The sequence below is a fragment of the Pelecanus crispus genome, chromosome 4 (assembly GCF_030463565.1).
Source record: "Pelecanus crispus isolate bPelCri1 chromosome 4, bPelCri1.pri, whole genome shotgun sequence".
Classification (NCBI taxonomy): Eukaryota; Metazoa; Chordata; class Aves; order Pelecaniformes; family Pelecanidae; genus Pelecanus; species Pelecanus crispus.
The window spans coordinates 81,025,005-81,042,128 of NC_134646.1; the positions used below are offsets into that span (position 1 = coordinate 81,025,005).

A 17,124-nucleotide genomic window follows, 5' to 3' on the forward strand; every position below is an offset into this window, starting at 1 on the left:
TGATGGCTGGAGGCCATCTTGGGCATAACGATCATGGAATTATAGAGTTTTTTATCCTTGGAGAAGTAAGGAGAGGGGTCAGGCGAACTGCTGCCTTGGGCTTCTGGAGGGCAGACTGTGGCCTGTCTAGGAGCCTGGTTGACAGAGCCCCTTGGGAGGCAGTCCTGAAGGGCAAAGGAGTCCCGGAAGGCTGGGCATTCTTCAGGAAGGAAATCTTAAAGGTGCAGGAGCAGGCCATCCCCATGTGCCAACAGACGAGCTGGTGGGGAAGAAGAGTGGCCTGGCTGAACAGAGAGCTTTGGCTGGAACTCAGTTAAAAAAAGGAGAGTTTATGACCTTTGGAAGAAGGGGCAGGCAACTCAGGAGGACTACAAGGATGTCGTGATGTCATGCAGGGAGAAAATTAGAAGGGCCAGAGCCCAACTAGAACTTGATCTGGCTACTGCCATAAAAGACAATAAAAAATGTTTCTATAAATACATTAGCAACAAAAGGAGGGCTCAGGAGAACCTCCATCCTTTCTTGGGTGCAGGGGAAACATAGTGACAAAGGCTGAGGAAAAGGCTGAGGTACTTAATGCCTCCTTTGCCTCAGTCTTTAAGAGTAAGACCGGTTGTTCTCAGAGTACCCAGCCCCCTGCGCTGGAAGACAGGAATGGGGAGCAGAATGAAGCCCCCATAAAGCAAGAGGAAATGGTTAGTGACCTGCTACACCACTTGGACACACACAGGTCTGTGGGGCCAGATGGGATCCACCCAAGGGTACTGAGGGAGCTTGTGGTAGTGCTCGCCAAGCCACTTTCCATCATTTATCAGCAGTCCTGGATAACCGGGGAGGTCCCAGTTGACTGGAGGTTACCAAATATGACGCCCACCTACAAGAAGGGCGGGAAGGAGGATCCGGGGAACTACAGGCCTGTCAGTCTGACCTCAGTGCCGGGGAAGGTTATGGAGTAGATCTTCTTGAGTGCCATCACACAACACGTACAGGACAATCAGGCAATCAGGCCTGGTCAGCATGGGTTTATGAAAGGCAGGTCCTGCTTGACTAACCTCATCTCCTTCTATGACAAGGTGACCCACTTAGTGGATGAGGAAAGGGCTGTGGATGTTGCCTACCTAGACTTTAGTAAAGTCTTTGACATTGTTTCCCCCAGCATTCTCCTGGAGAAACTGGCTGCTCATGGCTTGGACAGGCGTACTCTTTGCTGGGTAAAAAAGTGGCTGGATGGCCAGGCCCAACGAGTTGTGGTGAAAGGAGCTAAATCCACTTGGCAGCTGGTCACAAGTGGTGTTCCCCAGGGTTCAGTACTGGGGCCAGTCTTGTTTAATATCTTTATCAGTGATCTGGATGAGGGGATTGAGTGCACCCTGAGGGAACTGGGGTTGTTTAGCCTGGAGAAGAGGAGGCTGAGGGGAGACCTTATCGGTCTCTACAACTGCCTGAAAGGAGGTTGCGGTGAGGTGGGTGTTGGGCTCTTCTCCCAAGTAACAAGCAATAGGACAAGAGGAAATGGCCTCAAGTTGCACCATGGGAGGTTTAGATTGGATGTTAGGAGAAATTTCTTCCCTGAAAGTGTAGTCAAGCATTGGAACAGGCTCCCTGGTGAAATGTTTGAGTCCCCATCCCCAGAGGTATTTAAAAGATGTGTAGATGTGGTGCTTAGGGCCATGGTTTAGTGGTGGACTTGGCAGTGCTACGTTAACGGTTGGACTGGATGATCTTAAAGGTCTTTTCCGACGTAAACGATTCTATGATGGAGTGCACAGAGACTGATGGACTTTCCCAAAGTCACTTGGAGAAGCTGATAAAGCAAACATGCTGTAACTGCTCAGCACCACAGCATATTCCTTGTCAAGTCCCTGGTGGATGGCCATAGAGCCCATATCCTATAGGACTGCAAATTTTGAGATAAAATTTGGCCCTGGGGTTTAATATAACCTTTGGTGTAGTAGGACCGGATTGCACAACCTTCTCCAGGTAATAGTGTCTTCAACGTCCCACTGTGGGAGCCAGCATTGCACAATCCCATCCTTGTGCTCCCTTTCTGCTCTGTCTTTATGCGTGGGTCCTGCACTTTGGTCTACAAGACCCAAACCACAACACGGATGTCCTTGAGCTTGTTGTGAAATACCTCGCGGTGAGAAAAGAGTGTCGCACCCAGCCGTGGGGAAACAGCTGATGCGCTGGCTGCTCCTTGCCCTGCAAAATCACCAGAGGTGGAGGTGTAAAAGTGTGTGTGTGCACATTTGTAGGTGAGAAGAGGTGTTGTCCCACGTGGAAGTCCTGACAATTTATATCAGATTTAGAAAGAGGGAAAAAGAGCCACATTCGCTGTAACAAAGGGGCAGCTTCTTGCACTTCAATTCATTTACAGTTGTACATTGCTACCTTATATCTCCTTGACATGAGATATCAGCTCAAACAAATGATTCTGGGTACACGTTTGCCTGTGCAGCTGCAGACACTCTCTGCAAACTTCCTAGCCCTCTTCCTGCTATGGATCTCTGAGCCTCACCAATGTGTGGGTCTGCCTCTGAGAAAGGCAGAACTGAAATAGTTTGATCTCTGGCCAAAACCTTATAGTTTTTACCTGGAATCTCCCTGTTTTCTCTGTGAAAGTTCATACTTCTGTGCCTGAGAGGGCAGGGGACATGTAACTTCTTCAACAACCCCCAATGACAAGCTTATATATTTTTTCTCAGACAACCTAACACGCTTCCCACTGGGATGTACTCTGCACAGCTTAGTAAATGGCATTGCAAAACCCCGAACATCCTTATCACCCGCTTACTGGACCTGCGTGGCATTGCTTGGGGCACTTATAGGTCTGAAAGGTTTTGTTTGTGTGTGGTTTTCAGACACCAGACAGCTCACGGGCAGAGACAGAACTGGGAGATATGGGAAGATTTTTGTGCTGTTCAGGCTTATGTGATGCTTTTTTATCAAATTTGGCACATTCTGGTCCTGGTTGCAAGTTGGGGTCTTTCCATGTGCCCCTTTCTGAGTGTCTCCTAGGGGTAGGCTCCAAAGACCCCCCAGGGGAGGAAGGTGGGTGATAAAACCGCAGGTCAGATCTCAAGAAGACGGGGTGAACATGAAGAACCTCCTGCCCACCTCAGTGAGCCCTTGCGTTGGCTCAGGTCACCCACCTTCGTAGTCTGGCCTCCTGCTGCAGGACATCGCCCCTACCTCTTCTACCTCGGCTCCAAAATGGGGCTCTATGGAGGGGTGTTTCCTGGCTGTTGCCTCAAATCCCTGTGGCATGGCTGGGTGTCCGTGGCCTGAAAGGTGGAGGGACCCGTGCGAGGGTGGGAAAGGCTGGGTGCAAGCAGGTCAAGGCTCCCCCGAGGCTGTGTTCGTGCATCTCCTCTGTGGATGCAAGGCGCTGCCGCCATCTAGTGACACGGGGATTCGCGGGTGGCTCCGGCAGAGCCTGTGGTCCCCAGCGCTCCTGGGCCTGGGGATGCTCTGCTGGGGTTGTGGAAAGGGGACCCAAACCCAGCGTGTTGCTTTTGCTCGGGATATATAGAGGGCCCCAATGTTGGAGAGGATAGAAAGCTGCTCAGCAAACATGAAGCTGAGAGCGTTGCGGTGCTTTCCTTCGAGCGCTGCAAAGTTCTGTGGTGAGACCTGAAATTTTGGGGGGACTTGTGCAGGAAAAAATTGGCTTCTCCCAGCTGTATGTGCCCTTCTGCTTCCTTGTTCCTCACCATGCTTCAGGATGCCTTTGGCGGGTGGAGAGGATGAGGAGATTCTGCCTGGAGGGATGAAAACTGATGCAGTATGAAAAAAAAGTTGGAAAAGTCTGACTGCAGCCTTAGCTGGGGTTTGCAAATCACAGCTGATTTCTGACGGGTGAGTCCAAAGAGCATGAACTGCTCAGAACAGACAAGGTCCAACGTGGAAGTGCAAATCCCAGCAAGAATACAGAGGCACCGGGTAAGACCAGGTTAATTAAAATCTGTTACATTTTCCAGCTCTTGGTCTGTTGCTGCAGTGGATAAGCCCAGGTGGGCTGGTGTGCAGCAACACAGGCATGCTCTTCCTCTCCGTTCTTATTTTGAATTATAATTAAATAACATTGAAGAAATGGCAATCTCAACATGAATGCATGGAGCTTGCAGGGCCAAGCATGGGAAAAGCCCTCCCAATAAATGGCCCTGTCGTCCCAGCGCACGTTCCAGGTGCTTCCCCTGTGCTCTGTCCTTGCTTGTGGCTGCCACATAAGCAGCGCCTGCCATCACAGCATTAACCGACGATGTCGTTAGCAAGGGCTGTCCCCGCTGATAGGCACAGGGCATAGATAAAGCTGTGGCGACAACCTTGCTGCTCTTTCTGGCTGTGAGCACAGAGCAGCAGGTGTCCTGGTATAACCCATTTTTTTTGCAGGGTTCTTGCATGCGCCCTGGAGGGATGTAATACTGAAGGGATCGTTGAACTCATTGTAAGCTCTTCACTTGAAAAAAATAAATAAACTAGATGTATCAGTGAAGTTATCTCATAGAGCTAATGCACATGTAGAGAGAATTAGACATACGGTAAGTAAATGCCCAGAGGCATAGTTTTTAAATTATTTTAATATTTAAGGCTCCGTTTCAGGGACATTGGCCACTTGCCTCAGCTCCCAGGTGACCCAGGGATGGCCCTGGGGATGTTTCACCATTGATTTAAACCTGAGCCATCCATGTAGAGCAAGGTCCTGCCCTGCTGCCTGTTTTTTCTAATACCCCCTGGGTGCGCAGCTGGGATGAGGATGGACCCCCATGACAGGGTCCGCACCCCACTATGTGCCAATGTGCCGTGAGGACCCGGTGGCTGCGGGTACGGGGAGGACCCTGGGACCACAGCATGTCTGGGTGGCTCAGGCTTCATCTTTGCAACGTGATTAGAAACGTTGGGCACAGAGATCTTCTTACGGTGGGGACATGCAGCCTGGTTCAGTGATATAATTGAAATAATTATAGATAATTAGATCCCTTTCTAGCTGATTTCCTAGAGGTGGTCAGAAAATGGAGACTATTAGCCTGCTCTGGCCCACAGGGTAAGCTCAGATATACTATTAAAAGGCTGCTGTTTGCCTCCTGCTCTGCTACCGCTGCCCCATTTGACCTTGAGCAACACCATCAGGGGCAACTCTGCCCAGAGCCTGAAATTTAGCTTCTGCCTCCTGCTGAGGAGCTTACAGTAACAGTCCTGTTTAGATGCTGGGTGTAGACAAGCCCATTTCCACATCAGTGCTCAGGGCAAGGACTGGACCACTCTCTACTGGAGACTTTTCTCACGGCTCCGGTTACTCACCAGAGTTAGAGAGGCAACGCATGTTGGGTCGGATACCAATGCTTTAGCAGGAGATGTGTCCCTTACTGCAGATGCGGGCTTTCTGACTCACAGCTAGCTGTTATCAGCCATCCTTTGTACCTCTGCACCCTGCCTTCCTGGGCTGAAGTCATAGAATCACAGAATGTTTTGGGTTGAAGGCACCTTTAGAGCCCACCCAGCCCAACCCCTGCAGTGACAGGGACAGTTTTAACCAGCCCAGGGTGCTCAGAGCCCCGTCCAACCTGGCCTGGGATGTTGCCAGGGATGGGGCCTCCACCGCCTCTCTGGGCAACCCGTGCCAGTGCTTCACCACCCTCAGCGTAAAAAATTTCTTTCTAATGTCTATTCTAAATCTATTCTTCTTTAGTTTAAAGTCCCTGCACATGCTCCAGCAGCACACGCTGCGCTGCACCCCAGGTCTGTGCAGCCACTAGTCCTGTGCTGACCTTGCCCTTCAAAAAAATGCTTAGTATTTATTAAACTAAAAAGTAAGGAAAATGTATTGGGTTTGTGTGGCAAGGGTTTGGTAGTGGGGGGGGCACAGGGGTGGCTTCTGTGAGAAGCTGCTAGAAGCTTCCCCTGTGTCCCATAGAGGCAATGGCAGCTGGCTCCAAGTTAGACCTGCCGCTGGCCAAGGCTGAGCCCATCAGTGACAGTGGTAGCGCCTCTGGGATAACAGATTTAAGAAGGGGGAAAAAACCTACGCAACTGCAGCCAGAGAGAGGAGTGAGATATGTGAGAGGAATGGCTCTGCAGCCCCCAGGTCAGTGCAGAAGGAGGGCAGGAGGGGCTCCAGGCACGGAGCAGAGATTCCCCTGCAGCCCTGGTGCAGCCCATGGCGAGGCAGCTGTGCCCTGCACCCATGGGGGCCCGCGGGGAGCAGAGATCCCCCTGCACCCGGGGAGGAGCCCAACCGGAGCAGGGGATGTGCCCCAAGGAGGCTGGGACCCCGCGGGAAGCCCGTGCTGGAGCAGGCTCCTGGCAGGAGCTGTGGCCCCGTGGGGAGAGGAGCCCAGGCTGGAGCGGGTTTGGTGGCAGGGCTGGGGACCCCGCGGGGGACCCACGCTGGAGCAGGCTGCTCCTGAGGGGCTGCACCCGTGGGAGGGACCCACGCTGGAGCAGTTGGTGAAGAGCTGCAGCCCCTGGGAAGGACCCACGCTGGAGAAGTCCATGGAGGACTGTCTGCCGTGGGAGGGACCCCACGCTGGAGCAGGGGAGGAGTGTGAGGAGTCCTCCCCTGGGGAGGAAGGAGCGGCAGAGACAGCGTGTGATGGACTGACCGCAACCCCCATTCCCTGTCCCCCTGTGCCGGGGGTGCAGGAAAAATCGGGAGTGAAGTTGAGCCTGGGAAGAAGGGAGGGGTGGGGGGAAGGTGTTTTAAGATTTAGTTTGTATTTCTCATTACCCTACTCTGATTTGACTGGTAATAAATTAAAGTGATTTTTCCCCAAGTCGAGTCTGTTTTGCCCGAAACAGCAGTTGCTGAGTGATCTCTCCCTGTCCTTATCTCGACCCAGGAGCCTTTCATTGTATTTTCTCTCCCCTGTCCAGCTGAGGAGGGCAGTGATAGAGCAGCTTTGGTGGGCAGCTGGGGTCCAGCCAGGCTCGACCCACCACAGAAAGGGAAGCACATATCCCTTCCCTGCACTGGAGAGCTTAGGTTTTTTGCACAGCCACACACGTCCCCTCTCCCTCCTGTGCCTCAGTTTCCCCATCAGTGGGATGGGGCTGTTGTGACATCCCAGCCTCGCAGGCTGAACTTGTGGCTTTGCACAGCTGAATTACAGACTGATTTTGCTTGGAAGGGACCTCTGCAGGTTTCTGACCCAAACGCTGCTTTAAGCAGATTCAATCTCAAATTTAAATCCAACCTCACAGTCAAATCAGCTGGCTCAGTGCTTCCCCAGCCGAATTTTGAGTTTCTGTAGGGTTATACTGGAGACAACAAGCTCTCCATGCCCCATGCTTGATCACCCTCACAGTTATAAGCTATCTCCTAATATTTAACTAGATTTCTTCCCAGCAGCAGCCTGCTGCCCCTTGCCCCGGCACCACCAGGAGCAGCTCGGCTCCGTCTTTCCCGCATATTCCCATTCCCAGGCTCAGTGCAGGGCGGCCACCTCTGCCGGCTGCGCCGCGGCAAGGGGAACATTGTCGGGTTGCAACGGGGAGAAGTTTTCCGTGAGCACAAGTGCAAAGGGTGGCCGGGTTGCAAGCGGCAGCGGCGGTGGCGGCGAGTTGCTTGGCCGCTTTCCTGCTTCTGCGTGGGGTCAAGCGGCCTGCGGCCGTGCGTGCCGTGCGGAGGGGCTGCACCGTTGGCCGGAGCACCCCAGGTGGGAAGGGCTGTGGGGCTTCACGGGATCGGGGCAAGAGGGGGCCTCTCCCCGCAGCGCTGGCGGCTGCTCCATGGGATTTGCATGAATCCAGCGGACTTAGCTCAGCCCTTCCTACGCTGAGTTAAATCCTCTCCTTAGTTTAACCCCTTTGGACAAAATCAGCCGGCTCGAAAATCACAGTTATTTCCTTTTATTTATTTTTTTAACTTTGAAAACTCCAGCTTTTGCAAATAGCCTGCAGGGGACATGACGTGCTTGCACAGCGACTTCTGCGCTGTCAGGGCTTTTGCTGAGGCTGGGAAGTGTCTCCGGAGCAGGGTGGGAAGGGCACAGGGAAAGCGGGACAAGGAGGCTCCAGCCACCTCCGTACAAATCTCGGGCAGGGTTTTCACCACCTGCAAAATGCCGCCTGCCCTCCACCGGCTCTGTCCCCTGTAGCTCCCCACAGTGTGAGGTTTTTTTTGAGGAAGAAGCGTTTTCTTCCCTGAGGAGCTCTGTCAGTCCACATGGGAAGTTTTGGGGGGAGTCAGCTTGGGATGCAGGGCTGTTCCTGGTGGGGGGGATGCTCTGAGGCCCTGGCAGTGACTGTGGTGCCTCCCCAGCACCCATGGAGTATGTCACCACCCGGGGAGGCGTGGGGGCTGTCGACTTCGAGGGAGCCCTCTTCTCCGGCTACGCACCCGACGGGGGCCTCTTCATGCCCCAGCGCATCCCCTCGCTGGACGGGGACACCCTGCGGAGGTGGAGCTGCCTCTCCTACCGGGAGCTAGTGAAGGAGCTCTGCTCCCTCTTCATCACGGCTGAACTGGTCCCGCGGAGCGTGCTCAATGGTGAGCCTCAGCTGTGCAGGGATGCTGCTCGCAGGGATGTGCACGAGGATTTTGGGGAGTTCGGGTGCATCTGCTCATCTGCCTGCCTTCACCCCATTCTCTTCACAGCTCCCAGAGGGTGGAACCTGCTGCACCATTGCCTGTTCCTTTCTGTACCCTCTTCTCCTCTGCCACCTTCTTGGGGCTTGTTACCTTCTGGAAAAGGTGTCCCCTGTGTGCAAATAGGGATGGTAGTACTGCAATAGTGATAGCTGATGCCATGGTCCCGCTCACTGCTCTGGACCTGCCCTCCCACCAGGGCTTTCTGCTACTCCATGCTCTCGCTGAGATCCAATTTTTAATGTTTTTTAACATTTAACAGCTATCGCTTCCACCAGAGGGCAGCTACAACCTCTCTCTCAACGGCGCATTATGATAAAATTCAGGTTTCCTGTATTTTATATTTTAACACAGTTTGCCCTGATTGTGTCGGGTGTCCCCTGGGGTCTCTCACTATAGCTATCGAAGACAATAAAGTGGGCTGGTTTACTCCTAATAACTAAGAATAACTTGTTGGATATCTGTCACCTCTCCAGCAACTGAGAGTCTTTGGTTGTGCAGAAAGCTTCCCAGGAGCATGAAAAGCACACATGCAGGATGCCATGGGTCAGAAAAATACTCCTCCACCCAATCTAACAGCCCCTTTAACCATTTTCCCTCTAGACCTGATTGACAGGGCCTTCAGCAGGTTCAGACACAAGGACATCGTCCATCTGTCCAGGCTGAAAGATGGGCTGAATGTTTTGGAGCTGTGGCACGGAGTTACATATGCTTTTAAGGATCTGTCCTTGTCCTGCACAGGGCAGTTTTTACAGTACTTCTTGGAGAAAAAACAGAAGCATGTCACTATTCTGGTAGGTGAGTATGCCTCTTTGTGGGGGGTAAAACTTCTGGGCAGGCCTTTACCTTGAGAGCCATCATCCCATGGTTCTCCCCATGGATGCCCTGGGGTGGTATTGCCTCGTGGGTGGCTGGTGAGTGATCTCCAGGCAATGCCAGGGTGGCTGCTCTAGCCAAAAACATGTCATGGAGCATCTCTGCATCTTCTTCTTAAAGTGCAGCGATGCAGGTTTGACTGACACATCAATTTTTTGCTTTTCTTGCTTCTCCCTCACTTTGAAACAGGGACTTCAGGGGACACGGGGAGCTCGGCCATCGAGAGCGTAAGAGGGCAGAAGAACATGGACATCTTTGTTCTGCTGCCCAAGGGGTTCTGCACCCAGATACAGGAACTTCAGATGACCACCGTCATTGAAGACAACGTCCACGTCTTTGCTGGTTGGCATTACTGTTGGACTGTCCATTTTATGGCCCTGCTGTGTCAAAACCGTGACACTAAAAGTCTCAGGGGGCTGCTGCTTTAGCAGCTGCAGCCAGCCAGGTCATTGCCATCATGGCCACTGTGCCCGGATGTCTGGCTTACAGGAGCCTATAGCAGACATCCTCACTCTGATGAAAAGTGGTTCAAGGCTTCCTTTTCTCCTGGCCAGATCAGAACTGCCTCCATCCAGGTGGTTGGTGTTTAGCTGCCCTGAATTCTGCACCATTTCTTGGCACTAAAAGGATCGAGAGTCACCCCTTCCTTCTGTCTCCTGACCTTCATGGGTGGTCCATCCCCTACCTCTGTGCCATCCCCATGGTTAGGAATCACCGCTGGGTGCTTGAGCTGTTCCATGGACTCAGCCAGGTCTCACATTGGCGTCTCACAGGGGATGCCAGTGTTTTTCTTCCTGGCAAATATGTACGTGATGTAAGCAAGAGCCCAGAGTGTAATGTCTGCAGAAACCACCTGGCATCCACGTGGTGCTACTCAACCCCTGCCTTGTATAGCCCGCGAGGCAGACGGGCAGCTCAGGCCATCCCTGGCCGCAGCAAACCCCAGGGCTTGAGATTGGCCCTATTTCTGAGCAGAAATACTTTGTGCCTGATACGCTGATGTTGGCAGATCTAATCTTTCCTTTCTCCTTTTGACAGCTCATGGGAACAGCGATGAAATCGATGAGCCGATCAAGGAACTGTTCACTGATGTCGATTTTGCCAGAAAATACAATCTGATGAGCTTGAATTCGGTCAATTGGTCTAGGATTATGGTGCAGATTGCTCACCACTTCTATGCTTACTTTCAGTGTGCCCCATCCCTGGATACCACTCCACTGCCAGTGGTGGAAATTGTTGTGCCAACAGGAGGAGGAGGAAATATCACAGGTGAAGGGAAAAAAAGATAGGTTAGATAGGGAGGCGAGAGAGTGCTGTGACCCATGGACTAAAAGCACTTTGCAGATGCTGGGTATTGCTATTTATTAAAACACCCACTCTCTGGTAGGATTTCTTCAGAACCACTTATATTTTATTACTCATGTATGGTCATTACTCATTCAGGTGTCACTGATGATTTGCAAGGTGCAGAAAATCCCAAACCACCCTTTGATGATGAGTGTAGCTATCTTGAGGGTGGGCACATTAAAAGAGGACAGAATGCGTTTGATCCAGAAAACAGGGAAAATACTGTGGCTCTGATTTCCTAAGTGAGACATTAACAGAGGTGTGGAGTCCTGCCTGGTCCTACTCTCGTTTGCATGGTAGTGCGCAGTCAAGAGAACCACTCCTAATTGCATAATCTGGCCTTCTAAATGTGAGTCCTTGTTTGCCTCCATCCCAAAATAGGTGTACAACTGTCTTATGAAAGCAATAAAGGATTCGATGCACTCAGCTGCATTCACTGCATTTTCAGGCTGCCCATCTGAGGCAGCATTAATAAGTTGCAAGAGCCCAAAAAGCTTCCTCTCTCTTGCCTGAATGGCAGCTGCCTGACCTCTTGGTCCCCTGCTCATCCATCTTCAAATGTGGAGATGCCCAAGGGTCAGTGTCCGATGGCAGGTGGAGCATTGCATCCCTGGATTTTATAATCTGGTGCTCTACCAAAATATTAAAGACAGATATCTCAGAGTCCATTAGGGGATGTTATTTGTGAATAATATGCTTCTGAACAATATGCTCAATCAATTTGTACAATGACTTCTTTGCTAAATCTCCTTTGAATGTTTCTTCATCAAGCATGCGTGTATTTTTTCACTTTTCTTCTAGCTGGCTGTATTGCCCAGAAAATGGGTCTCCCAATTCAACTTGTTGCCGTGGTTAACAGTAATGACATCGTTCATAGGACTGTTCAACAGGGAGATTTCTCAGTGTCGGAGAGTGTGAAGGCTACGTTAGCATCAGCCATGGATATTCAGGTATGTAATGAGTTGGCCAAAATGGGAATATGAAATAGTATATATTTTTATATTTTTTTTCCTTGTACTCTGTTCTACCTGGTTTATGAGAGCATAATTCTGCCACTGGCAATGCCTCTCAGTGATGCATTAGGAGGTGTGACTCATATTGAGCATTTATGCTGTAGACTGCTGAGCTGAGACAGATCAAACACCTTCCTCACTTTTCAGGGCTTGACTTTGTAATCTTCATTGTTAAATGCTGGGTTTCTGGGGTTTCATTATGTGCAAGGTTAGCAAGAGAGGGCCATTTTCTCAAAATGTGACACTTAGAAAATTATAAATCACTTCATATCTCAAGGGCTTTGTTGATGCTTCTGAAAAGCTCCACCAAGAGCAAGAGAAGAGAGCAGGAAGAAGGTAGGGAAGCCCAGAAGAAATGCCTCATCTATGGCCATCTGCAGCTTGCTCAGAGCAAAACAAGTCTCAGCAGGCAGACAAAGGCCTCAGAAATGAAAGTCACGGAGGTACGGAAACCAAACACCTGGAAGCAAATACCTCCCATTTCATACCTACCCTGTGATCCACGGGGATCGGATCTGCTTCCAAAGAAGTGACCAAAGTGTGAAACACTTGGTGTTGTTTCACTGTGGCCTTAAGCTACCTGGGTTTTCCAAAAGCTGTTCAAACACAGTAGGAGGACCTGGGAGCCTGGAGGAACTGCCATGCTTTGCAGTCAGTAAGTTATTATGCCCCTATCACCCAGCTGCTGTGGTCTGCAGCTTGACTTTCCTCCTGAGGCATGAATCTGTGGGGCTCCTCAGAGCTCAAAGCGTAGCTGGGCTCCTCTCTTGGCCTGTGTCCCTTCAGTAGCACCAGTTTGCTGAGGCATCTAAGCATGTGCCAGACTTTGGGATCATGAGGGAAGGCAGCCAGGCAAGGTGATGTCCAGAGATTCCTGAGGAGCTGGATGGGTGTATCCCTCTGCACATCCCTCTCCACAGCTGCATGGGACATCATTGTTCAGCTCACATCTGAAGCATCCATGCAAATATTTCTATAGCTGAACAGATCATTCATGCTGGAGGGGAATTCAGGAGGTCTCTAGTTGGGACCTGATCAAAGCAGGGTCAGCCCTGAGGTCAGACTGGGTTGCTCAGGGCTTTGTCCAGTCAGGTGTTGGAAACCTTCAAGGATGGAGAGCGCACAACTTCTTTAGGTTGCCTCTTCTGCAGACTAAGCTAAAGTAGAGAAAACTTTCCAGTTAGACACTAACTGAAAAGTTGAAGGTGAAGCAGAAAGTCTAGTGTGGATGAGCCTTGTAAGGAGTAATCCCAGGAGAATCACAGCAGGCGCTGTGTCTTTGCAGTACCTAAAGCCAACCAGGGGCTGTCCTCTGGCCCTGAGGTCAGGAAGCACCACGCAGCTCATGGCCGCATGATAACACTTTGCTTGGGAACAGTCCCTAGCATGACCTGTCCTCCAAACTGGGCCCTAATGTTCTCCTGGACAACTCTAGTGGCATGGGACAAAAACAGGCCAGAGAGCTGGCTAATAACTGAAATGGCAAGGCCAGTGCTTGCACCGGTGTCCAGGCCCAGTTCAACTTACTGGTGTCAATATAGTGATCTGCAGTGGAAACCATAACTCTGGTACAAATGGAGGATAAAGGGGAAGGTCCGGATGTGGGAGCAGCGGAAGGAAGGACAGAAGGAGTGTCAGGAGGACGGTGCTGGAGGCACCTCCAGCAGCAGGTCATCGAAGTCCAGGCACTCTGACACGTAGCTTCTCAGGACAGCCAGGTTGGGAAGCGGAGGACAGCCTAAAACAGGGGACAGCCTAAAGCAAAGGGCAGGCTACACCCAGACTAGACTGAAGATTACAGGCTGGAGGCTCTGGGAGATGATGGTGGGAAGATGAAGAGCAGGACTAGGGCCATAAGCCACCCAGATAAGGACACGAAAGGCTGAGTAAGTCCTGATGACTCGCCAAGGTAGGACAGGATGGAGAGACAAAAGGTCACAGGCACTGTCAGCTGCTAAAAGGTATAAAGAGCTCATCCAAAACCAACCCTTGAACCCAGGAGGTGTGATGAGGACTCAATAGTTGGTGCCCATTGCCCTGTCTGTCCCTACGAGGCATCGCAGCCTGGATGAGTGTTTTTTGGTGCTTGTGAGCTTGCAGGAATGAGACGGTGCATGGTGAAATTGCTTTGGGACCCTCCTGCATGGTCTTGCACTAAGTTTGCTGCAGTGTTGCAACACCGATTGCTACATAGCCGTACAGGCCAGTCAGGCCCTATATGTGCCTTACATGTTCACAAAGATTATCGGTCAGCCCTGCAGGGAGCGGGGTGTCTCATTAAGTCACGCGGAAGCTGGGTGACTCACAGCAGCATCTGCAACACTGAGTAAACAGCTGGATATTTCTGGTTCCCAAATACATAGTGTGTTATTAGCCTGTGTTCCTCAAGGTGATCGTACAGATGTGGTCACACTGTTGATTTATCAGTCATCCCTTCATTAGGTTTTTTAATCTGATGGTCACTGCCAGACTGCTCCCACAGGTCAGAGGTCTGAAAGACATCGTATTCCCAAAGACTTGTCCTAGGACCTAGGTATGCAGGGGGAAGACACAAAGCCCACCCCAGCTTCCACCAAGAAAAACGCAGCAGTAGGACCTCAACCTTAATTAGACACCAGAGAATCCACACAGGTGCTCTCCCCCGAAACAGACGCTCGAATTTCCACTTCTCACCTATTGCCTTGTTATCCCAGGAGCCTTACAATGTGGAGAGGATCCTCTGGCTGCTCTCAGGCTCCAACAGCCGCCTGACGAAAACGCTGATGGAGCGATTCAGTGTGTCGAAAAGTCTTAAACTGCCGGAAGATTTGCACAGAAAGGTCAGTTCCTCACGCACGCGGTGCTCTGTGTGTGTGTGTGTAAGGAGATTTACCGCTACCAGTTGTTTTCAACTCATTTTCAGAATAAAAAAATCATAGTGGAGAGTTTCCAAACAAAAAATCTAAGCATGAGGCCAGAGGAGTTTTATATCAGTGTGTGTGCATGGAGATGTTAAAACCCCCTTTTAAATTATTTTTTAAAAAAGAAACCTCTTTCTTCTTTGCAAAATTGATTAAAAACTGCCTACAATTATTTAAGTAGAATATGAATATTTAAGAGAATATTTAAGTAGAACCACCCCTTCCTTGGCCACTCCAATGCCGGCATTGGCCATGCACCGAGGCATCGTGCAGTAGGTGCCGGCACAAACCAAGTATGGCTTTTGGGAGCACATCAGCTGAGTTCGGTGCTGCAATTCAGCCTCGGTGTTGTGGCAAATGGGAGCACGAACACAAAGCAGAGAGAAATACAAGAGAAAACCAAACATTTGAGTTGTGAGGCTCTTTAGGCCAGATGCAAAGTCCTGCCTCTTCCCACCCAACACACGCGGTCCCCCACTGAGCGTCCTTTGCCTGGCACCTGCTCCTGCTTGCACAGCAGCAAAATATATAATAAAAAAATACATTATTAAAAGAAAGAAGAGCTATTACACTGAGGTGGGGTTTCCAAGCCCTCAGAAACTCCCTTGGAGCATGCAAATAGCAGCGCAGAGCTGAGGAGCTGAGTCTCGGCTCCTCTCCACCCACGCTCCTGACACCTGGGGATGGAAGCCCCTCACTCGTGCTCTGGCTCTGTGGCCATTTCCAGCAGTGCTGCAGCAACCCCTTTTCCTTCAGTCGCTGGGGAGCTCCATCCGGCAGACTCCTTATTTCAAACTGCTTTGCTGAGTGCCCGTGGCACAAGCCCGGCTGGGAACATGTTGGGTGGTGATGCCCCATGCAAACGTCCCCGTTTCCCCCGCGGCTGCAGCTCTCCGAGACCCTGCGCTCGTGCTCAGCCTCTGACGAGGACATCATGCGAGCCATGCAGTGCTGCTGGGAGGAAAACCGCTACTTGCTGTGCCCCCACTCCGCCGTGGCTGCTCACTACCACTACTCGCAGCCGGATGGGTAAGGACAGCTGTGGTCGGGAGCATTGGAGACTGGAGCATCACTTCTCCCTTTGCTCTGGCAGCATCTCCAGCTCAGGGCTTGCTTACATCAAAAGTTTTCTTGCTTTTCTTTCCTTTTCAGCATGCCCCGGTGTTGCTTAGCTCCAGCCTCTGCAGCCAAATTTCAGGATGCCTTGCTCCGAGCTGGCCTGATTCCCCAGCTCCCCCCTGAAATCACTGCTTTAACAGCGATGGAAACCAGGTCCGCTCCCCTGGAGCGGGGGCAGGACTGGGCACAGGTGCTCCGGGAGCGGATCGAAGCCACAGCACAGCGGTGGGAGGCACAGCGGGGTCAGTCAGCCCCCCCGGGACAGCGGGCAATCACCGGGCAAGGAGTCACAGACACCTGAGCTGCCGGGGCATGGCTGGCTGATGCCTCCCAGGGAGAGCCCTGTGTTATGCTGGGGGAGGAGCCTACAGTCTCCATGCAATGAATTTTTAGCAGGAACACCCATCACTGTTGAATTATATATATATATATTTCATATATATATTTCATAACATTTTCAGTAGAGAGCTCTGCAATTGTATCCTCTTTTTCCTAGAAATTAATAAAAACTGATTGAAACTCTGAATAAACCCGCCTGTTCCATCATTACATGCTACTACAGAAAGCTCCCTTAGCACTGCCTGCAGTCGCCAGCTTCCTGAGCATTATCCAGCGCTTCTGGCCCCATGCTGGGATGTTCAGCCCAGCCATCCCAGCAGCACCGGAGATGCTCAATGGAAAATTATGCAGGGCTGGAATGGATCTGCTTTCCCCATCCCCATAATTTAAGCAGTGCCAGGGATCATCCCCAGGCATTGAAACTTGCCCAGTGATACTGTTAAAAAGTGGATGTTTTCCCTGGACATGTTTGTTTTAAGAAGCTACTTTCTAGTGCCATATCTTGCAGCTTTTGGTACCAGTCCTGCTGCAGACTCTTCCCCAGCAATTTTCACTGAAACAAATAGGAAATGGGAAATTCCCCTTATCTTCAGCCTGAAACTTCAGGTCTTTCAATACCACGTTCCCATCATATACATATAAATATATAAATACCGTGTGTGGGAGCTGCCTCCACAAGTCATGCATCTGGCAGGAATCTCTTGTGCCTAAAAAAGGGGGAAAAAAAAATAGGAATAATTACACCAGGGGGGAAAAATCCCCCTTTGCCATCAAAAAAAATTCCCCCTTTGACATCAAAGGAAGTCCCGTAATGGGAGGATTAATTTGAAGGTTCAGTGGCATTTAGCAGGGTAAAAGTAAATTCTGTGAAGTGAATCAGCATGGGATGTTGCAGAATGTGCGGGAAGAGTGGGAAGCTTTGCCTGGGCTTCAAGCCACCTTG

The 17,124-nt window shown here is 51.0% G+C and overlaps 1 protein-coding gene across 1 annotated transcript; it reads left to right on the forward strand.

Moving 5' to 3' along the window:
• Positions 1–8,220: 8,220 nt before the first annotated feature.
• On the forward strand, positions 8,221–16,143 carry THNSL2 (threonine synthase like 2). Its single transcript, XM_075709570.1, has 8 exons — positions 8,221–8,488; positions 9,191–9,385; positions 9,653–9,805; positions 10,502–10,732; positions 11,612–11,760; positions 14,517–14,642; positions 15,613–15,752; positions 15,876–16,143. Exons 1-8 carry the CDS (start codon positions 8,266–8,268, stop codon positions 16,141–16,143), a joined length of 1,485 nt encoding a protein of 494 aa, XP_075565685.1. The 5' UTR covers positions 8,221–8,265.
• The last annotated feature ends 981 nt before the right edge of the window (positions 16,144–17,124 follow it).